Here is a 23,482-nt window from a genome sequence, read left to right as displayed (position 1 = left end):
GAGGTTCAGGACAGGATGGCTTTGCTCCCCCAGATGCAGGGATGCTTTGCTGCCTGTATCCCAGCATTTGCTGCTCTGTCATCCCTTTGCCCATTCCCAGTGTTTCAGGAAGCGAGCTCTGCCCACACAGTGAAGCTTTGGTTTTTCTGTGCTTCACAACGGCGGCCAGTGACAACTAAAGATAACCAAGCGAAAATGTTAATTGAAGGGTGTTGCTGGTCATTGAATTTACCAAGTCTGCTTGTTTTCATCATAGAAGTATTTTGCTTACATGGAAAGTTTCTAAGACACAGTTGTGCAAAGCAAAATACTGTTTTCAGGAATAAATACTGTTGAGGCAGACTGCCACCCTCCCTGATCTGTATCTGCCTCTCCATGACTGGAGGACAAAGGCCACCAGAATCTTGCTACACAGATAAACTTTCTAAGAAAAGAAGCTAATGAGATGTTCCACTTGAACTGAGACAAATCCAGTGATGCCAATGCAGTCATTGCACAGACACCAACTTTGCGAACTGGGTCTACATTTTGCTGATGGAGTCCCTTAACATTCTGATGCATCTGCCCCCTCAAACCTGCTGATGCACCTAATATCCCAGCTTCCTCAATGTGAAAGGGAATTAAAATCAACTCAGGTAAACATCGTTATCTCTCTTGGTCAAGCCTTGCACGCAAAGGAAGCAATATTTAACATAATGAAGACACACAGCAGTTGTGGCAGGGGGAGCAGAAGACTCCCGCACTTTCAGGGCCAGAACCCAGGTCCGCTCCAAGGGCTTTTTCCAGGGAACGCCACGACGGCCTTTTCACAAGTGACAGGAGAAGAGAGACAGCAGGGAAAGGTCTGAGACGGGGTCGTCTTCTTTCGTGGTTAAACATGCAGAAGAAATGGCTGGCATTTCACTCCTGCCATTTGGTGATAACATTCCCCGACCTCGGAGGTTACATCCCTTAATATACGCCTCCGACTCAGCTCCATGTGGAAGGTTGTTCCTATTCAACGCTGTCTTACGTACAAAGGACCAGAATAATGCTGGATACTGGTTGTTGAAGGCTACTGACCTGAAGATCTCTACTAGCAACAAAACAAGACATAGATTCAAACAGAATAAGTTACAAAAACAACCACTATTTCCTAAATGGTCTAATTTAGCCTTCAAAAAAAACACTGTCTTGGTGATTCAGATGCTTCTGGAATTATTAAAAGTGAAGGTGTTGTGGATGAAAAGCCATAAACCAGACATTCAAAAATTAAAGCCTGTGTAATCCCTCTTGGATGCCGTAATGTAAAATAGGATTTAAAAAATTAATACGCTCAACTGACATGTATAGTTCATCCATTTTAATTTACCTAATTAAAAAGAACCATGCAGAGCGTATGCACATGAAGGTATTTCAGCAGTCGTATTACAGGCTAAACACAAATACAGACCTAAACCAAAAGAAAAAATAAGATTAATACTGCGTGATGTCAGTGAGTCCCTGTTCCTGTTCCGAGCAATCCTCTACGAGGAGCCCATGGTAATGATTATCAGGCTGCACGAGCGCTTGTCAGTTCAGTTTAGGGGTTTTAGAGTAATTTATTACTGCGAGGAGGAAAAAAAAAAATCAATTTGAACAAATTAAACCCCAAACTTCACCTTTCTGTTTTGATCAGGATGAACCTGAGCAGCAGGAGCAACAGCAGCCAACTGCCTGTGGCAGCCGGCTGACCGCAGGGACCAGCAACCCCCGCCGTCTGCTTTTGATCACCTAAAACGGAGCTCATTTTTTAAACCAGCTATCTTGTACCTCCATTAGCTCATAAACGGCAGTATTTGGAGAGCAGAGAGGAAAACGAGGCAATGGCAGCTTTGTGTGAGCCTGTGGCAAGAGAGAGCTCTCGATGCCCAAAAGAAGGGACCAGCGCAGAGATGGACTTCCAGGGAAAAGAGTCCCCATCCTTCAGCAGGTGAAGCAGCAAGCTGGAGTAAAGCTCAGTCTCGTTACCAAGCAAGAATAAAGCTCAGTCTTGTTGCCAAGCTGAAGAACCTGAGATGGATGCACCAGAGCTGTTTTAGACAAGGACATCACACCTCTCTTAGAACAGAGTCATCTGGATCAAGAGGAAACTGCAGATGCACAAAGGGGAAGTTAAACCAAATTGAGCAGAAATATCTTTGCCCCATGTCAAAGGTTATCACCATCTGTAAAGTGGACCCTTTTCCTGTCTGGATGTAGACAGTGGCACGCAAAAGCCATTTCTAACAAGAGAACAGAGTAAGGATAGGGCCAACGAGATGTTATTTGGAAGCAGAGTGGGAGATGCAGCAACTTCAAGCAACCTCAAACACATTTACTCACAAAAAATTATAAACCCAAGCAATCAGAGCTCAAAGGAGGAGATGTCACATTGCTTACAAACACAACCCTCCCCAGGTCCTGGCAGAAGACAACGTGAGGAGAGACGCACACCCCAGCAGCATCAATGTCCACGACGGCATGGCACTGCTGCACTGAAGGGCCAACTCAGCTGCTCAAAACAGCAAAGTGAGAATAAATAAGGGTGTAGGGGGACAGAAGGGGTGACTGTAAAAGGCTGCAGTGCTGTTTGAAGCTGCAGTTCAGCCAGAAGTCCAGCCAGTTTCAGAGAAGCTGTTGACTTGCAGACAGAGACACAAACCTGTCCTTGCGGGGCACAGGAAATAACCATGTTTTCCCGAACGCAGAACAAAGACCAAGATCTCTCGTCGGCAAGCTTCTAACTGCACTTCATCTGCTCCACTATAAAACACTTCTATTAGAAAGCACAACTCTTCAAAGGGGTTGGGGGGTGCTTGTCAGAGGACGCCAACCCATGTCACCACCCCAGGATCCGACCCAGCACACCATCCCCTCAACCACCCAGCTGGGTAAGAAATGAGCTGGGTTTCACTCAAATGCATTGCTTTACCACCTCTCTAAGCCACTTTTGTAAATACCATCTGCACAGGCTACACCACAAGCTTCTTCCTCCCAGCAGTGTTCCCCTCTCTGGAGCAGGGGACCCGTATTCCCGGCATCATACAGGATTAGCTGTGCAAAGGAGAGTTTAAAACCACTATCTGGGGAGCTTTGCCAAATGGGAAAGACCAGGAAGCCTGCAGTATGATATTAAAACTCGAGCCAGCCGTAAAATTACCAAACTCAATGTTTCTAAACACAATTCCTTGTAAAAAAGACACTTCTGCCACAAGAACACCGCGAAGTTTGCGACTTTGCTGCCAAATGGGTGCATTTTCACACTCCTGTAACACTCCCAGGTTTGGGGATTTCTTTATTCATTTTTAAAATGTAATACTAATTAGTTAAGGATTTAAAATAAATCTCAAGTGCTGACACACAGCTTAAAATTAACTCGGTACGACTTCAAGAAATTAAATCCTTCTCATAATCCATTATGAGTCCGGTTGAGCAACACATCACAGTAACAACTGTTGAAACTCAGGAGTTGTATTTCACAAAAAGTGAGCCAAAAAGGTGAATTTGAGGATTATTACTAATATGCTGGATAGTGTTTACTAGAAGCACACTCAATATTCAGGTCCATTTATAGGCTGGAAGCTGACATTACCAAATGAATTCATGTTGTGCTTTCACACGTCAGATCAGGAAAAAAAATCATAGAATCATGGAATGGTTTGGGTGGAAGGGAGCTCAAAGCCCATCCAGTTCCAACACCAGCCATGGGCAGGGACACCTCCCACTGGATCAGGGGCTCCAAGCCCCATCCAACCTGGCCTGGAACACCTCCAGGGATGGGGCAGCCACCACTGCTCTGGGCAACCTGGGCCAGGGCCTCCCAAACCCTCACAGGAAAATATTTATTCCCAAGATCTAAACTAAATCTTCCCCATTTCAGCTTAAAACCATTCCCCCTCGTCCTATCCCTGCACTCGCTGATCAAGAGCCCCTCCTCAGCTTTCCTGTAGCCCCTTTCAGCACTGGAAGCTGCTCTGAAGTCTCCCCAGAGCCTTCTCTTCTTGAGGCTGAACAACCCCAACTCTCTCAGCCTGTCCTCGTCTGAGAGGTGCTCCAGCCCTTGGATCATCTCCGTGGCCTCCTCTGGACTTGCTCCACCAGATCTATGTCTTTGAAGACTCCAGAACTGAAGTGAAATGAAGAAAAATGACAGATGAGAAGAACCATCGTTATTAAATCCAGAAATGACAGAGAAGCATCACAGGTAAACTGTTTTAAAAGAGGGAGCTTTATGAACTGACTATCTTGCAACGGCTTCTCTGCCAGAAAAGGGCAATTGGATGGAGGAAACAGCTCATGGATTATGGTAAAAATATCCCAGAGAACAGCTGCTTCCCCCAACCCATGGCTGCGCTCATTAAAATCACCATTGAAAATAGGGAAGTGGCATCGAGTTGCACAAGCAAAAGCAATTCCCCCACCCTCACTTCACAGAAGTTTGAGGAAGGAAATCAGGTCACAACTGCAAAGTCTGAAACACAACCCAACAAGTACCTTTTCTCTGTTAGAGAAAATACTCCTTTTTTCCTTAGCTAAATTGTGTCTTTCTCAGCTAAATTGTCCTTACAACAAACTCCAGTTTCACAAAGCCCAATCAAATGAAGTTCATTGTGCTGTGGCCACCAAGACTCCACCTCTGGTTGCAGCAGCAGGAGGCAGCTGGGAGAAACCACAGCAGTAGGATGTAAGGAAAGTGCTTTGCTCTCGTGACCGTGACAAACAGCCATTAGTCACCCCGCAAACCGATCGAGGCATCCATAACTAATTCGGGAGATTATGAAAAGTGTCACTCCCTGAAGGTCTACTGTAATGCCATGCAATAAGAGACTTTCAGGCATTGATAACTACATTCTGCTTTCAAACCGAACCACTGAGAACACGGCTTGTGCTCTCCAGATCTTCCTCAGCTCCTGTTTTATCACCTCGACAGCTGCAGGGCTGTGACATTACAGTAAGCATTACAGGCTGCTACAGAATGGAGACAAAAGTCCTTGTTCCTGAGTGCCCAGACCTAAACGGATGCACAAAGAGGAGGGAAGAAAACCGTGGTGACAGACAGGAATCCTGCACAAAGCCAACAGAGCAGCAAGAGCAGGGCTTGAAAAACCACGGCACCACGCGGCTCCAGCAGATTTGGGATGGCAGCTCAATACACAGTTTGGAGTGTTTTAGGCATGTGGGCAGCTGGGTGGAGCGGGCAGCAGTGGTGAGGATCACCTCACCCTGCTGGAAGAGGAGCCGCAGAGCCAAGGGATCTCATGGGTCGCACCAGGCGCTTGCAGCTCACTGGAGAACCGGGAGATCAGAGCTGGGTGCAACTGCAGGATGTTTTACACTGAAAAAAAATCATAGAATGGGTTGGGTTGGAAGGAAACTCAAAGCAGGGACACCTCCCACTGGATCATGTTACTCAAAGCCCCATCCAACCTGGCCTTGGACACTTCCAGGGATGGGGCAGCCACGACTTCCCTGGGCAACCTGGGCTGATTAACAACTTACATATGCCGTGGATGAACACGAAGGCATGTCACCTGCAGAACAACATATTCTTTCAAGAAGATAATTCCTGAGGTGTGCGCTCACTCACCCACGTGCTAATTGCCTCTCAGGGCTGATCACAGCTTCTACAGGAACACTGCCAATGTGAAGGGAGCGCAGTAAGGAGTCAGGCACACAGATGGAAACTCTAATAAAAGGTAGATCCAAAGAGGACTGAATAAACCTCTTCTAAAGGCTTTATGTAACACAACTTTCAGCTGAAGGCACCTTTCTGGAGGAACTTGAACAAAATGAACCCTTTGCAGCAGAGTTTTTCTTTGCAGATACAAACTGCAAAGGTTTTTCCGAGGAGGGAAAAAGAAAATTGTATCCAGCTCTGCTGCAATGTAGAGCCAGGACCTGATCCATGTGCGAAGGATAACCTCACAGGAAACCATTTCTCCCTAAGACCTCATGTCAATCTCCCTTCTTTCTCCTCAATGTAAAAAGGAGATGGAGCTGTAGGAACGGGTCCAGAGGAAGCTACAAAGATGATCCGAGGGCTGGAGCACCCTCCATATGAGGACAGGCTAAGAGAGTTGGGTTTGTTCAGCCTGGAGAAGAGAAGGCTCTGAGGAGATCTTATAGTGACCTTCCAGTACCTGAAGGGGCTACAGGAAAGCTGGAGAGGGGCTGTTCACAAAGGCTTGTGGTGACAGGACGAGGGGGAACGGGTATAAACTGGAGAGGGGCAGATTTAGACTAGACATTAGGAAGAATTTCTTCACCATGAGAATAGTGAGACACTGGCCCAGGTTGCCCAGGGAAGCTGCAGCTGCCCCATCCCTGGAGGTGTTCAAGGCCAGGTTGGATGGGCCTTGGGCAGCCTGATCCAGTGGGAGATGTCCCTGCCCATGGCAGAGGGGGTGGAACAAGATGATCTTTAAGGTCCCTTCCAACTCAAACTATTCTGTGATTCTAAGATTCTATAATTCTTTCAGCTGAAAACCATTCCCTCTTGTCCTATCCCTGCAACCCCTGATCAAGAGCCCCTCCCCAGCTTCCCTGGAGCCCTTTCCAGTACTGTAAGCCACTCTAAGGTCTCCTTGGAGCCTTCTCCAGGGTGAAGAATCACAAGTCTCTGCGCCTGTTCTCGTGTGGGAGTTGCTCCAGTCTTGGGATCATGAATGTTAGCAGGAGAATTGCTTGTCCCTTACCTGCCTGACTCTCCCTTACCTCCCTAAAAACAGTGGCTCCCCACCACGCTGGGGATGATTTCCATCGCATCCAGCAGCACATGTCCACCAGCAAGCGTGCATCACTGGACTGAAGAGTTGTATCCTGGGGTTCCCTCCTTGCGAACCCACTATTTTGCCTGGAATAAGATAACCAGCTCTAAAAGCCTGCAAGCTTCCAGTTTAACAGCAATATTCTGCACTGACTCTCAGTACCAGTCATCCAGTCCAGAATAAGCAGGCAGTTTTCCAGTGTTTTTCCCTGGTGTGTAGGGATAAGCTTGCCTCTTATCATCTACATGCCATAAAATCCAGCTTTTTAAAAACACATGGTTGGTTCCAACGGAGGCCACCTCTCTGCAGACCAAGCAACCTGTGGGAACTGCAATTTTCAGCAACTCAGACGGTGGCTGTGGCTCTCGCTGGAGCATGGGAATGGCGAGTTCCTGGCAAAGCCCCTGCACATGTGCATGCAAGAAAACAGGAAGTTCAGACAAAGCATTTCCACAGCCAGAAAACACAGCTCAGCTACACCAGCCCCTGCTGCTGCTCCACACCAGGCTCTGCGTGGAGCCCCGGGGGCTGGAGGATGAGGGGAGTACCTGGGGGATGAAGGATGCGGGGAGTACCTGGTGGGTGGAGGATGTGGGGAGCCAAAAGGGATGAAGGATGCGAGGAGCCTTGAGGGATGGAGGAGGCAAGGAGCAACGAGGGATGGAGGATGTGGGGAGCCAAAAGGGATGAAGGATGCGAGGAGCCTTGGAGGATGGAGGATGCCGGAGCCCCTAGGGGATGGAGGATGTGGGGAGCCAAAAGGAATGAAGGATGCAAGGAGCCTTGGAGAATGGAGAAGGCAGGGAGCCTTGAGGGATGGAGGATGTGGGGAGCCAAAAGGGATGAAGGATGCGAGGAGCCTTGAGGGATGGAGGAGGCAGGGAGCAACGAGGGATGGAGGATGTGGGGAGCCAAAAGGGATGAAGGAAGCAAGGAGCCCTGAGGGATGGAGGATGTGCAGAGCCCCTGGGGGATGGAGGATGTGGGGAGCCCCTCAGGGCTGGAGAATGCAAGGAATCAAGGGGGACTGAGGATGTGATGAGCCCCTGGGTGATGGAGGGTGTAGGGAGCCAAGAGGGATGGAGGATACCAGGATCCTCCAGCGCTGGAGGGTGCAAGGAATCAAGTGGGCTGGAGGATGTGGGGAGCCAAGAGATGGAGGATGCAGGAGCCTCCAGGGGTGGAGGGAACTAAGGTGGATAGCGACTGCGAGGAGCCCTTGGGGCTGGAGGATGCAAGGAATCAAGGGAGATGGAGGATGCCGGGAGCCCCTGTGGATGACGGATGCGGGGACGGAGGGGGCCGGCATGCAGGGAGGATGCAGCCCCCTGGCTCCTCGCACACCCCTACCCAGGGGCTCCCGGAGGGTCCCGTCCCCCCCCCCGTCCCCCGCCTGGGGGAGCAGCGCTGCAGGGAGCGCGGGGCCGCAGCAGCGCAGGGGTTAACCGCCGCGCACTTGCCGCGCCGCGCCCCCGCCCCCGCCAATCAGCGCGCCGGCGGCCGGCGGCCGCGAGCGCTGCCATGACCATATATGGTAAAAAGCCGCGGCCGCCGCAGTGCCGCTGCGGAGGGAGCGCGCGCGCGCGCGCGGAGGGAGCGGGGCGGGAGGGGCCGCTCCCTCCTCCTCCTCTCTCCCCCCTCCCGCACAGGGGCGCTGGGTGAGGGCGGCATCCGGCCCCAAAGCACCCCCACAGCACCCCGGGCTGACACGGGAAAACACAGCATTACCCAAACTTGGAAAGCAAAAAGACACTTAAAAGGAGGGAAAAGGCATTTGAAAGGAGGAAAGAGGCATGTGAAAGGAGGAAAAAGGCATGTAAAAGGAGGGAAAGGGCATGTAAAAGGAGGAAAAGGGATGTAAAAGGAGGGAAAGGCCACGTAAAAGGAGGAAAATGGCACATAAAAGGAGGAAAAGGCATGTAAAAGGAGGAAAAGGGCATGTAAAAGGGGGGAAAGCGCATGTAAAAGGAGGGAAAAGGCATGTAAAGGAGGAAAAGAGCATTTAAAAGGAGGAAGAGGGCATTTAAAAGAAGGGAAATGGGCACTTAGGAGGAAAAGGACACATAAAAGGAGGAAAAGGGCATTTAAAAGGAAAAGGGCAAGTAAAAGGAAGGAAAAGGGCATTTAAAAGGAAAAGGGCAAGTAAAAGGAAGGAAAAGGGCATTTAAAGAAGGAAAAGGGCACGTAAAAAGAGAGAAAAGGTACTTAAAATTAGGGAAAACTCCCTTTTAGGGATGGTTTGGGCACTCTGAAGCAGAGGGTTGCAGATGGCCAAGCCACACAAGCAGGAATTCACAGTGACCCACACAGCGCTGGGCTCCAGCGGTCATGGTGCCATTAAGTTATCAGACAGACGTTTTCCCTGCGGATTCCAGCAGCAGCAAGTGTGTGGTTAGGGCTCAATTTTAACATCATGCTAAACCCTTGGTTTAAAATTGACCCTTTTTCCACCCCTTGAATACAACAGGGAGGATTCTGCAGTGAGGACTCTGAATTCCTCTGCTGCAGGGGCTCAAAATGTTTGGGTGCTGAAGGAACCGAAGGAAGGAACAATTTCATCAGCCAGAGCTATAAAAATAAATGAGGAACACAGGAACTGGGTAGAGTAACGCCAACAACACCGTGTATTGCAAAAGAACGGGTCAGGCTGGGGGGTTCAGGAATGGAGCTGCTCCGGCCTCGCAGGAAACCTCATTACATCTGAATATTAATTAAGTAGCTGTGTAAGACAAGTCAGGAACATCGCTGAGGGCACAAAGGCAATGGCAAGTACAGAGAAAGGCAGGAGGAATAAATGAATACACATAAAAACCCTGCAAACATAAGATAGCCCTTAAAAATGCAAAGGAATGCACTCAGTATTAGTAGGAATTCCTGCCAGGGACAGAGAAAACATTAGGAGGAGAAAGAAGGGTGCATATCTCCTGCCACCAGCGTTTGATTGTGCTGTGATGCAACCCCGAGCACAACCGCGCGCTGTGTTGAGCAAGGGATTTCTAATCGAGATCTGTGCCATCGCGCGTGGCTTGGGCAAGAGCAGGACACGTGGCCCAGGGATGAGGACAAACCGGAATGCTTGCAAAGAAAGGCTGTTCAGAAGATGAGCAAAATGGAGATGAAGACCTGTTTAAGGAGGTAGGGGCTCGGCTCGCTGCGCTTAGCACAGACGAGGCATCGTTGAGAACTCGCTGCTCTGCTCCTGTAGCACATCGCTGTGTGGGTGCTGTGTTCAATTCTGGTCACTATTTCTAGAGATAAACAGGGCAGATCTTCAAGCTGAGTGAGGAAAAAAGGACAGGGCTGATGACAGCCTGAGGACATTTTAAGTGTGTAGTTAAGAGAAAGAAAAAGAAGTTGCTGGTTGAGCATCAGAAATGGAGATGAGAGCACCGCTCTCCACAAAGGGTGGAATTAAAATGCTCTTGTCATTTTTTCCATGCTGTATCGGGGCAACAGGAATTTATATCAGTCTGAGGCACTGCTCCCAGTGATTCTACCCCTCTGCTCTGCTCTGGTGAGACCACACCTAGAGCCCTGCATCCAGCTCTGGAGTCCTCAGCACAGGAAGGACATGGAGCCGTTGGAGAAAGTCCAGAGGGCGCCACAAAAATGAGCAGTGGGCTGGAGCACCCCTCCTGTGAAGAGCGGCTGAAAGAGCTGGGGGGCTGTTCAGCTTGGAGAAGTGAAGGCTCCAAGGAGACCTTATTGTGGCTTTTCAGTACTTAAAGAAGGTTGAGAAGAAAGATGGAGAAAACCTTTCTAGCAGGGTCTGTAGCAACAAGACAAGGGGCAATGGTTTTAAAATAAAAGAGAGGTTTATACTAGATACTAGGAAGACATTTCTTACATTTGAGGCTGGTGAGGCACTGGCACGGGTTGCCCAGAGAGGTGGTGGATCTCTGGAAACGTTCCAGGCCAGGTTGGATGGGGCTCTGAGCAACTTGATGGAGTTGAAGATGTCCCTGCTTCTGCATAGGAGTTGGACTGGATGACCTTCATGGTCCTTCCAACCCAAACCCTTCTATGATTTGTATACCCCTCTTGTGAGGTACTAAGGGATAACAAGATCTGGCCGAAGTGTAGTCAAGCCCAGACTCAGTGCTGTGAGCTGAAGGAACTGTAGGACCGATGCAAAGGTAGCTGGAGTAGCTGTTTTCTTACCGGATTATGCTCGCCTTGTACCATATGAAGAGTAACCGAAAGGGCTGGCAGCAGCCTAGCCCGGCTGGGATGCCAGGGCCACCAGGCCTATGGAAATGCCCTTGTCGGAGCCAGCTCACTGCTTCACATCCATCTGATCCCAGGGCTGCCAGGAGAGATTTGGCTCAGGAGCATTCCTGAAGGAAGCAATGCTCATAGAGCTCTAAAAGCTGCACCCTGACAGTGGAAAAACCTGACCACGGCAAAAACCTGACCGCTGCTACCATCAACAAAGAGGCTTCATTAGGGCCATGATTCTATGTGGAAACTTCTGCCATAAAGAACTGGCTCGGATTAGTCCAGCAAACCACTTATTTACTGTGTTTAATGTATGGGAAACATCACGCTGATTACAGAGGCATTACATGGATTCTTACACGGTGCTGCCGAGCAGCCTTTGTCACAACACAGCCCGGGCGCCACAGCCTGCGCGTTACTCCTAACCAAGTGCCAAAATGACAACAAAGCCGAGTACACAATAGTGAGAAACCTCCAAAAAGCACTTACCTTGTGCAGAGGCAGCACCAGGAACGCTCCGCCGCCACTGGCATCTACAATGATTGCAACGAATCGGGGGTTTACTGCGCAGAAGGAGCTATCCCAAGTCACGCGGGAGACGCGGATGTCATCGTAACACTGGTCGTTTTTCACTGCTTGGCCAAAGACGTGCCGAAATTTGCTCTGTCGTACCACTCGCCTCATTGTGTCTGCAGAGAAGACGAACATCGAGAGAAGGAGATCAGTTACAGGTGCAGGGAACCTCACTACCACCCCACAGAAATACAGTTTCACCTACTATTCCTCCATCCTGCTTTAGACCTAAGTTCTCAGCCACTTTTGCCCTTTTTTTAAAAAAAAATCTAAATAAAGTTTCTCAATGTTTTGCACCAAACTGCACTTCCAAGGGTGTTGTACAGAAGGAATTCGCCAGTTAAGCATCAGTTTTCCCATTGTAAATGTGAAGTAAAGGAAGTTCCTAATCCTAAAAGCAGTTTTTAGACAAGTCTCCACATATTTTCAGGGATAAATCTGGTCTTGGATTGAACTTGTTTACTTTCAAGTCAGACGGGGTCCAGAAGATGTAAATAAAAATGCAAGCTCTCAAAATCCGGTGTTCCTGTGAAGTGGTTCCACATGTTCTCTGGCTTCCATTTCTTTCTTCTAACTCCAAAATCTCACTAAAAAAATAATAAAATTGGTTTCCTAGGCAGAAAGAAGTAATGGAAACAACCTAATGACTCCAATTAACTTAATGTGTCTGTAGTATTTTTCCTTCTCTTGAGAAAAATCATGTTCAAGAAGGCTTGAGTTAAAAGAGAGAGAAAGGGACTGGGCTGGAAAATTCCAGCATCCAAGCCCTGGAAGATGACATGGGCACAACACAGCACCCCTGAAGCCCTGGAAGAAAACACCGGTACAACACAGCATCTGTGAAGCCCTGGAAGAAGACATGGGCACAACACGGCATCCCCAAACCCTGGAAGAAGGCATGGGCACAACATAGCATCCCCAAAGCTCTGGAAGAAGACATGGACACAACATCGCTTGTGAACACCATCCCTGGAAACAAGTGACAGGACTGCCCTCTGTGTATGCATCGTGTGGAGCCCTTGCACATGGAAAGAACTTTTTCCATGTACAAGATGCCAACCATATCCCGGGCTGCATCAAAAGAAGCATGGCCAGCAGGGCAAGGGAGGCGATTTTGCCCCTCTACTCCACTCTAGTGAGACCTCACCTGGAGTCCTGTGGCCAGCTCTGGAGCCCTCAGCACAGGAGGGACATGGATCTGTTGGAGCAAGTCCAGAGGGGACAGAAGTGATCAAAGGCCTGGAACATCTCCCCCTGTGAAAAGGCTGAGAGTTGGGTTTTTTTGGCTTGGAGAAGAGAAGACTCTGAGGAGACTTTATTGCAGCCTTTAAAAGGAGGCTGATAAGAAAGAAGACTTTTCAGGACGGCCTATAGCAACAGGACAAGGGATGGTTTCAAACTAAAAGAGAAGTTTAGACTAGATATTAGGAAGAAAATCTTTTCACTGAGGGTGGTGAAACATTGGCACAGGCTGCCCAGAGAGGTGGGAGATGCCCCATCTCTGGAAACATTCATGGCCAGGCTGGATGGGGCTCTGAACAATCTGATCCAGTGGAAGGTGTCCCTGCTGGCTGCATGGGAGTTGGACTGGATGACCTTCACCGTTCTTTCCAACACAAATTGTACTATGATTCTATGATAAAAGACTTTTCTCCTTCAGTCAGGACTTGCACAAGAACGAGGAGTCTCCATATAGCATCTTACTTTTACATATGAGAAAAATATTTCTGCTCTCTAGGGAAAGCAAAAAAAAAATATATAACACATAAAAATAAGCAGGGTCCGCCTCCTGTCCTGCATCCCAGTAAGTCCCCAAGCACATGCTGAGGCTGGGAAAAACTGCTCAGCTTCATGGAGCTTCTTGCTCCAGCCCCACCAGGCCGATGCTCTGGAGCCAGAGCTTCCAAGCGCGGCTCCCTTGGCACAGGCTGTCTGCAGGAAAAGTGATAAAAGGGTGTACGGCTGTCGAACTGCAAAGGCTTTGCATGAAAGCGTAGCGGAAAAGAGACTTCAGCATGATCACCGTTTTGTACTCTTGGAGGTTAAACAGAAAATTAACAGCAGCAAAAAGCTGAATAACAAGAGGAAAGCACTCATCAGAGCTGGGAAGGAAGCAGTCACAGAATATGTTTGGAGAGGAGAAAAATGTTACATTAACATAACAGACAGCTCTAGAGTGAAATGCTCCAGATTCGGGGTAGATAAGGAAAAATAATCGGAGTGTTTGTTTTCTGCCAGCTCCCCCTGAGCACATCCAGCTGAAGCATTTGGGAGTTGGCACTGGCCATTGCCACAGCGGCTCCATCTCCAGGCTGGGCAGCTGCTGCCGAGGTGGCAGTGCCATTGGTGTCACAGAGTAAGAGCAGAGGTGGAGGGTCACCCGCTCAAGGAGAAGCCTTGCCAGCTGCTCTGCACACACCGATGACAAATGCACCCACTACAGGGTCATTTTTGCAATGGGGACATCTGTCCCCAGTGTGGGGTGGTGGCCCCTGACTCCTTTCAGTTGGCCCAACCAGCTGGCAAGGGCTTTTGGCTGCCTGAACTCTCCAGAGCGGGTGCCACGGGCTTGAAATGCTCTGCATTGATTTCCAGCCCCGGCAACTGGGTGGGTTTTCCCTGCAGAGTTTCTCACAGTACCTTTTCTGTACTGATGGGCTCTTCAACCTCCCAGATTCACGCTGTCATTTCAAAGCTACAGAGTGCCACAAACACCATTTTATTAAGAACTGGCACTGTTTAAGGAAAAAACAGATGTAGGTTTAAAATGCAAAATTTGATGAACGCTTGGGGTGTTTAATGTGTCCACGTGAAAAAAGCTATATATAAATTATTGCTGATTACTGTCCCATTATAGATGAACTAAGGCTTCCCCTGTGCTTAACATAAGTTAATAGAATTGCATAATGCATTTTCTGCCAACTCTTTCACCTACAGCACAAACAAAAGGCCTGTTCCACGCTGAACACACCCAGTGCAATGGGAAGTCATAAACCAAGAGCTGCTCCCCAGCTGGAGCCAGCAGGTAAGAGTGCAAAATCCAGTTCTTACACTCCTAATGCACAGCAACACCCTGAGAGCTCACGCTCGGCTCTGTAACCGGATGGAGGAGCTGAAGCCATAGGGCAGACAGTGCCTTTCATGCAGTGGGATCATGAAATATTGGGAGCAAACCATTACACGCACAAGATGGATAATGAATCACCTGGCAGGTGATCACCTGTTTTGAGTGGGGGAAATACAACTGCTCTGCCCGCAGTGTGATGCAGGCGTTTTGTTTTGTTTTCAGGCAAAGGAAGAGATGAAGTTATCCAAAATGGATGGGAGAAGCTCTGCCGAAGCAGATGGTCCGTGGTGCCCAGAGGTGGAGTCCTGCCAGTGCAGGCGGCCAGGCAGGCTCCCCAGGGATGCCGGCGTGGCCTTCCTCAAAGGGAAGAGTGGAAGAGGCAGGAGCATGGCTCCATCCAGGGCTATCCCGTTCCCTAGGCACACTCAGAGCACGATCCCAGCCAAACCCCACTGAATCACGCACAAAGAAAAGGTGAATTTCAACTCAGTGATCCCTAAAAGACAAGAAATGCAGTATTATCAAGCTGCCCGAGGCCCAATTAAGATACATCCTAAAAAAATGCGGTTCCACACCCAGTTACTAATTTATTCTGCAGACTCATTCAGCAACCTGTCAGACATTTCCATCCCGAGAGAGCTCCTCCCAGCCATACGCTGCTTGGGCGCTGCTGCCCAGACTTCTGCATCCACGGCTTTGGTTCTGCCAAGTCCTGCAGCCAGCACTGTGCAAGAGCAGCATCTCTTCCTCCTTCCAGCCCGTGAGGTGACACCAGGCCACCCTGAAGAAGAAGGGATGTTCTTGCAAAGTCTAACGTGCTGCAACACCACAGGAAACGTGCAAACCACTCAGCCCTTTTTCTTCTGAAACCACACCTCGCAGGGCTTTTTGCAGCAAACCCCTGCACGGGTGTGTAACTCATCCAGGAGGAGGGGAAAGTCCTCTGCTTTGTGCAGTCAGTTTTCCTGCTTGTTCACCCACTGGCAATGTTCCCATCCCGCTGTGCATCAAGATTAAAATCTGATGGTTTAGAAGAAGGTAAAGCGAAGGTTTTTAACTTCCCTTGCTGAGTTAACTCACAGCAAATTGCCTGGTGTCAACATATCATTTACCCAAGGGTTTGGCAATTACATCTGCTTTAGTGCTGGGGATGTGGATATGATAGCTAAGAAGAAGGATTATATGTATAGCTTGGATAATTGTATCTTTCCTTCGCTTGATCGATACCAAAACACCACAAAAAACCATGCTTATCTCAAATATCAGATACTGGGAGGTCTCCCACCCTTTTTGCTCTAATGGAAGAGAAACACCCTTTATCCTATGGTGAAATGCTACTCCTTTATTTCCTTCATCTTCACCATTTGATGGAAAGGGTAACTTTTTTGTTGTTTTCTATAAAGGATTATTTTAAAAATACAAAGAATCAGATGTGTCCAAAAATATCCTGATTTGTTCCAAGCGGATCCGCGAAAGCACACCTTCGCTGCCCTCTTCCCCACCTACAGCTCCCAATCCTTAGCAGGAACTGTCTGATGAACACATGGTGAGCAGCCTCCAAACCATATTTCCATAGCAAAGCGAGTGATTCTTGGCGTTGGATCACAGCCATTTTGATCTGGCTGCTCTCCAGAAAGAAAGGGGGGAAGGAAACGCAGGCTCTGGTTATAAAGAGCAGTGAGTGGGGATTTTTGAGCACATCACTGAAAACCAGCAGGTGAAAAACAAAACAGGGTGAGCTTGATCCTGAGCACCAAAAAAAGTCATCTTCTCCCTACCCCAGCTTCTAGTTAAAACGTGAAGAGCATTCAGCATCTGCATTTGTTTCACAGCACAAAGGGTCTCTGCTCCTCCACCATCTGCAAGAAAACCACAGCAGAATTTGGTTGCCAAAGGTTCTCTGTGCAAGGCTATGAGGAGCCAGTAGTGCAGGCAGGAGCTCCCAAGCTGGGTACTTAGAATCATGGAATGGTTTGGACGTCAAAGTCCATCCAGTTCCACCCCCCTGCCATGGGCAGGGACACCTCCCACTGGATCAGGGGCTCTAAGCCCCATCCAACCTGGCCTGGAACACCTGCAGGGATGGGGCAGCCACAGCTTCTCTGGACAACCTGTAGGATTATCCAGCAAGACACCAACATTCAAGGTGACTCACCAAAAGGAAAGGCTGACTCCGCTTCCGTCATACCTGCAAAAGTGACCTGGGACCCTTGTGAAGTGACTTCGGAACTAACTGAGCGGGCATGAAAGCACATCCATGGTCAACAGGGCTGTTCTAGGGATTTACTCTTCGGAAGCAGAGTTGAGTCTGAGTTTTATAAAAGGAAGCCTAATTAGATCATTGTCTGTGCTGTTAAATCTTAGCTAAGGAGCTGGAATGATCTCCATACACTTGCTAGACAGGAAATATTTTCTTTTTGTTTTTATAAAGTACAATTTTGGAGGATTTAAAACCTCACGACTGGGAGCTGAAAGGAGTTTAAATGGTGCCAGAGTTACAGCCCTCAGCAAAATTAAAACAGAAGCATTCGACACCCTGCAAAGACCACTACAATAAAAGTGCTGACAGATCTACGACTGCACTGATCTCCTGGATCCCGCTCCGCGACACATAGCATCTTACACATCCTGGTGGGGACACAGGAAAGAGCCCTCACAACTCTTCTTTTTACCCCCCCCCAAAAGTCAAGTGACTTCCATCTGAATTTCACCAAACACTGAACTTCATTACCCGCTGTCTGTGCCCACCGTAGAGCTCAGCCGCTGGCCTTTGTGTCAGCATCTAAAAGGACCTTAGAAATGCAGGATGCCGTCAGCATGCTTGCACAGGGATACTTTTCATTCCATGTCTTTCTGATCTCCCATCATGATGTGTCACAAGAGTTACCATGAGTTTGCCCATTTTCCTGTTTATAAAGGGTTTATCTGTTTCAGGAATCCAACAGCTGTATTTCTGTGGCTTCGGAGGGTTTTCAGCCTGCTTATGCAAGAGGAAACGCATCCTGCTAGGGAACACTTACAGGAAAACCCCCCACTAATGGCAAAATCCTGCTCAGCCCATGTGATTGTGATCCCTTCTGGACGGACAGACATTGGAAATAAAAGGTTTGCTCAAGTCACAGGCAGCCACAGGGTAACGTAAAAGAGGAGTGAAAAGATACAAATCCACTGGATAGGGAGAACAACATTTACAAAAGGGCGATACTTGGGACTAGAAAGGCTTTGCTGTAAGTGGAAAGTGTCGGGAGAAGTCGGAGCTGTTGATAGTGAGCCCCCAAACTCAGAATTAAAGCCTTACTGAAGAAGTGCATATGCTTCAATGGCAGCTTTGGAATAAACGTACATTCTCAGATAACTCTTAACAAATGAGAAGCTGGTAAGGAGGTAAAAAAAAGATCAAGATAGCCTACAGGCAATGCCACCAGCATCAGTTATGAATAATGATTAATGTCGGGGGCACTGCCCACCATTTGTCATGGGGCTGGCAGGGAGAGGGGAGGAGGGGATGAGGAGCAGCTGAGGGACCTGGTTTTTTTCTGGCCTGGAGAAGAGGAGGCTGAGGGGAGACCTCATCGCTCTCTGCAGCTCCTGAAACGTGGCTGGAACAAGGTGGGTGTTGGTCTCTTCAACCAAGTCACAAGTGATAGGATGAGAGGAAATGGCTTCATATTGCACCAGGGGAGGTTCAGACTGGATATTAGGAAAAATCTATTTACTGAAAGAGTGGTGAACACTGGCAGAGGCTGCCCAGGGCAGTGGTGAGTCCTCATCCCTGGAGGTGTTCAAAACCAGTGTAGTTGTGGTGCCTTGGGACATGGTTTAGCAGGCTCAGTGGTGTTGGGCTGATGGTTGGACTGGATGAGCTTAGAGGTCTTTTCCAACCTTAATGGTTCTATGATTCTACAACAGCTCCACTGGTAAAACCACAACATGGGACAGCCCAGATTTGGTGCCAGATGAATGGGAAGCCCAGAGGTTTCTCAAATATGGATGCACTGACTGTGCAGCCCAATGTGTTCCTGAACACCTGAGATGCTTGGGCCTCATCTGCGAAAGGGGGGAGTGCTCAGAGCTGAAAACTTCTTATAGAAAATAGAAAGTATGTTATAATCTGAATCCAACAGTCAGGCCACGGATGTTTCAATCTGAGGCTTAAGTGCCCCCAGCATGGAAAAAAACACCCTCACAGGAGGGCTGAGCCACATCTGCGGAACAGTTGGCCATCATGGAGATAAGCACCAGAGAAAAGCCCACCAGGAATCCAGTAATTCACTTTTCAGAGCACTTTGAACATCATATGGTAGATAAGGTAAAAAGCTGCATATGGAACAGAAGATATAAGCATTCCGAGGTTTTAAAGCCATGAAGAGACCACCATTGTATCACGCCTCCTGCTCCACGTGGCAAGGAGGACTCCATCCCACCGTTGTGGCCATCACTGCGTCCCCAACAGAGCAAGGGGCTGCTGGAGCGGGGACTGGGCTAACCACTGCATATGAAAAAGGGAACAGATATTACCCAGGTTATTTCCTCATCACTCGCTTCTGGTGTTTCTTAACTTCAGAGCACTTGGTTGTGCAACCTCCATGAGTTCTCTGTAACCCATGCGTATGCACGGCATGTTGCACACCAGCACAACCACACACGAGCGTGCCCATGGACAGACACTGCCCTGTGCCTTGTCTGCTTGCACACACATTCCACATAAATACTTTACAGCTTTACCAAACTGCACAGGACAGCTTAGGAACATCTCAGAAGACTCACTCATCTGCTGGATCATTTTAAGGACAGCATTTTTGAGTACACCTTTGGCAGAGGACGGAAAGTGAGACACATCCGTGGGGGAAGCAAGCCAGCAAGCGTTTGCTGCCGGATCCACCGGTTAAGCCATGCAGATAGCAACGACAGTGAAGACAATTCATTCTTTGAAATCAGAGGAGCACAAGCCCCAAAGGAATAACCCAACCACCACAGAAGACCAAGCCAAGCACATGTCCTATGGTGATTTTAGGGGCATTGGAGCACAGGAGCAGTAAATTGCCACCACTGTCGCAGCGGTGAACCAGTATACCACGAGCGAGGACTTCATCTCCCTCTCTCAAGTACAAAGGGAATCAATGAACTCAGTCTCATGAGATTAAGTCTTGCAATATTTGGGCAAGGAAAGGGGGGAGAAAAAAAAATCACTTGGCCACAAAAATTTCAACTCGCCCTGCGACTTCACATGAAACCTCTGGCAGAAAAAAAGGAACAGCAACAAATACCTTGATGCCATCCTCTACTTTCAACCATAATGCTCTTCCCTCTCAGGTTTACTATTTCAAATCAATTCATATTCAGTCCATTGCTGACAGAATTTTTGTTTTCAGCTGTTCAGTTATTTAAACCCAGGGCAAACACTACTACAGATGGTCACAATTCCAAAATACATCATATTTGTGCACAGATTATTTTCAGTCTCTGGTTACTTTAGTCTAGGTTGAGCAAGACCCTGCCATCTGATTTCACTTCATTTTAAAGACAAAAAGCTGGAATATGAACTTAATTCTGAAATTTCCAGCTGTTCTACCACTGGCAGGATTCTATTTTGGGATGGGAACCTAAACCACAGACTACTAGGGAATTTGATTATATCTCAACCGGGGAGCCCAGCACATTCAGAAATGTAACACAACCCAAACTTGAAATAAGCTGAAATTTCTGTTCTGGACAAAGTGCAACGTGTTGGTTCTAACCTGTGAAATATTTGATATGATTCTGCTTTTCAGAGCTGTACCCTGAAACAATCACACTAAAACCATCATAATACAGAATCATGGAATGGTTCGGGTTGGAAGGGACCTTAAAGCCCATCCAGTTCCACTGCCAGCTAGGGGCAGGGACACCTCCCACTGGATCAGGGGCTCCAAGCCCCATCCAACCTGGCCTGGAACACCTCCAGGGATGGGGCAGCCACCACTGCTCTGGGCAACCTGGGCCAGGGCCTCCCCACCCTCACAGCAAAACATTTCTTCCTAAGACTTCATCTCAATCTCCCCTCTTTCCCCCTCATCCTATCCCTACACTGCATGAAGAACTCCAAGTCAGAAGCATCTAGAGTGCTTAAATCTCATAGCTGACATCAAGCAGCACGTGTTATTGCTAATGTTTACCCTGCACGTGCTCATCTCAAGAGCACACATCCCATGCTGGGGCTGACACTTTCACAGGCACAGAGCGATGCAATGGATATTTTCACTTCAAGATTTCCAGGTATGCAATTCATGTTCTTGGAGGATCTTCCCACTCACAGCACTTAGTAGCTTTTATCGTTATAGTCTAACATTACATCATTTACCATAATTTACAGTGACAAAAGGACACCACAGTTGAAAGTCATTACATGAACAGAAAGCATTGTCTGGCTTCACTTACTCTGTGTCATCTACCATAAAGCTAGAGCCACAAATGCAGACAAAAATCATGGCACTAAATAATTCATCAGGAGGTCACTAGGGGATGGGCAACCAGCAAAGAAAAACACTGCAGCAGTTACACAAACTCTGGATCTGAAATGGGGAGGCAGCTGAGGGGCAGGAATGGGCACCAGAGCAACAACCTCCAAACCAACCTCCTCTTTTGGGTTTACACGAGGTTGTGGCAAGGTGAGTGCTGGCCTCTTCTCCCAAGTAAAATGGGATAGGATGAGAGGAAATGGCCTCATGTTGTGCTAGGGGAGGTTTAGATTGGATATTAGGAAAAATTTCTTCGCTGAAAGAGTAGGGAAGGACTGGAAGAGGCTGCCCAGGGCAGTGGTGGAGTCTCTATCCCTGGGGATGTTCAAAAACTTGTAGACACGGCACTTTGGGACATGGTTTAGCAGACATGGTGGGACTGGGCTGATGGTTGGACTGGATGAGCTTAGAGGTCTTTTCCAACCTCAATGATTCTATAATTCTATGGTCTCTTCCATCAGCTAGCACTAAAGCTGCCAGCCTCAGCAGCAGCCACGTGCAGTGTATTTGGGGACATCTGGGTTTAACACAAGCTGGGCAAAAAAAGTCAGAAAAAGTGAAAATGGAAGACAGAGGAGAGTAAAGCACAGAGGAAAAAAATAAAGCATTGCAACCCAGGACAAAACCTCAGAGAGGCAGGTAACTTAGAGAATATATGGGGAAGAGAGGACTATGGTACCTGTGGATTAAGCATCCCAGATGCCCATGTGCATCCGCACTTCAGCTCCTGCTTCTGCTGCCACTGGAGAGAGAGTTACACAGTTGGTGGGCACCAGATGAGCTTTACTGGGTAAGGAAAGGGAAACCTCCCACTGGAGGAGCCAAACTCCCTCCTGTAGACACTGCTGCTCCAGCAGTTGACCACAAAAGGCCTTTCATACGCTCCCCTCCAAGAGCCTTCCTTCTCCTCTACTTTCTCCACTGGAATAAACACCAGAGATGCTTCTTTGCACACTGCACCCTCATCCACTGCCAAGAGGCTGAGCAATGCACTTCCAGAGCTGAACAACAGCCCTATGAACTCCAGCCAGAGACATTACACCAGCTGATGGAAGATGCTACTTACACCCCTGGGGATCGACAGCATCACCCCCTAGTAAAAGCAGCACATGCCACAGAGAGGAAAGCACCAGGGCTTCAGACCACACTTTGACCCCCCAAGAAAACAGGAGACAGAGAGCACAACCCCCTGGGCAGAGCTGCAAGTCAGCAAGCTTGTTACAACAGCCCAGCGCCAGGATTCCAGTCAAGAGAAGTATGCAGATAAAATGCTTTCTCCACAGAGCTGACCTAGTTCTCTTATCAGTGCGACTGAGCTAACGAGGAAGTATCAATCTGTTCAGAGCTGCTACCCCAATTTGCTGAATTCTTCTGCTCTCTTGAAGGTTACATGCAAGCTTCTTCCTGACCATATTCCTGAGACGCAGCACAAGCTTTTTTATTTTTTAACCTCGTTTTGAGCAAAAGCTTAGTACCAGCTAAGGGGGGTGGTTACAAACAGAGAAGGAGCTCTTCCCCACCACAACTTCATTAATTTCTCACCTTTCCCAGCTAACCAGCTGTGGCAGAAGTGTTTTTTTCTAATATGACAGAGTGCTAACGGCATTAAAAATAACTATTTTCTCCTACAACTTGAAGCAATCAAACGTGTCCAAATGAAATAAATGGCTGATGTAAGTCTTTCTCTGTGTGTGGTAAAGGAGCTCACTGGTAGCCACTAGACCTGAAACTCAGCTCCTGATACAGGATGGAGCCTGACCTCTTAGGTGATGAACTTAAGCTAGAAGCCAAGGAGACAGCAGTACCCAGGGAGCCTAAAGCACAGATAGTACAACACGTGCAGGATTTCTGGCCCAGGTTGCCCGGAGCAGTGGTGCTGCCCCATCCCTGGAGGTGTTCCAGGCCAGGTTGGATGGGGCTTGGAGCCCCTGATCCAGTGAGAGGTGTCCCTGCCCATGGCAGGAGGTGTAACTGGATGGGCTTTGAGGTTCCTTCCAAGCCAAACCATTCCATGATTTTATGATTTCCCATTCTGCGAAAGTCAATAAGCGGTGCAGATATGAAGGGAACTTGATTAACATGGTATTTTCCAAGGTAAGCACATTTCCTGTTAAAATCCAGTGGCTTTAAGACATTATTGGAAACATTAGACTGTTCCGTGTTTATACCCAACTGGCTTATTCCTTAAAAAAAATGACAAGATTTATCAAAAGGAGAAATCTCTGAAGGACTTGATAAACTCTTTTCTATTTCTCAATTACAACATGCCATGGTACCCACAGGAAGTAACTATAAATGTTTAAGATGTTCTAAGGAGATAAACAGTCTTGTAGCTAAAAAGTCGCAGGTCTCAGTTCTTC

The 23,482-nt window shown here is 48.2% G+C and overlaps 1 protein-coding gene and 1 long non-coding RNA gene across 3 annotated transcripts in view; one reads left to right on the top strand and one right to left on the bottom strand.

Moving 5' to 3' along the window:
• CORO1C (coronin 1C) overlaps window positions 1-23,482 on the bottom strand; it is a 58,875-nt gene that overhangs the window by 17,027 nt on the left and 18,366 nt on the right. For both annotated transcript variants that reach the window (XM_009560464.2, XM_009560463.2), the window contains exon 2: window positions 11,475-11,674. In XM_009560464.2, the coding sequence (XP_009558759.2) occupies window positions 11,475-11,674 (200 nt within the window). The remainder of the gene's footprint in view (window positions 1-11,474; window positions 11,675-23,482) is intronic.
• LOC128853892 (uncharacterized) lies at window positions 8,936-17,685 on the top strand. Its single transcript, XR_008452713.1, has 3 exons — window positions 8,936-9,902; window positions 14,496-14,583; window positions 14,848-17,685. It is a non-coding gene; the product is annotated as an uncharacterized LOC128853892 (long non-coding RNA).

The sequence above is a fragment of the Cuculus canorus genome, chromosome 17 (assembly GCF_017976375.1).
Source record: "Cuculus canorus isolate bCucCan1 chromosome 17, bCucCan1.pri, whole genome shotgun sequence".
Lineage (NCBI taxonomy): Eukaryota > Metazoa > Chordata > Aves > Cuculiformes > Cuculidae > Cuculus > Cuculus canorus.
This window is presented reverse-complemented; position numbering and strand designations above follow the sequence as displayed.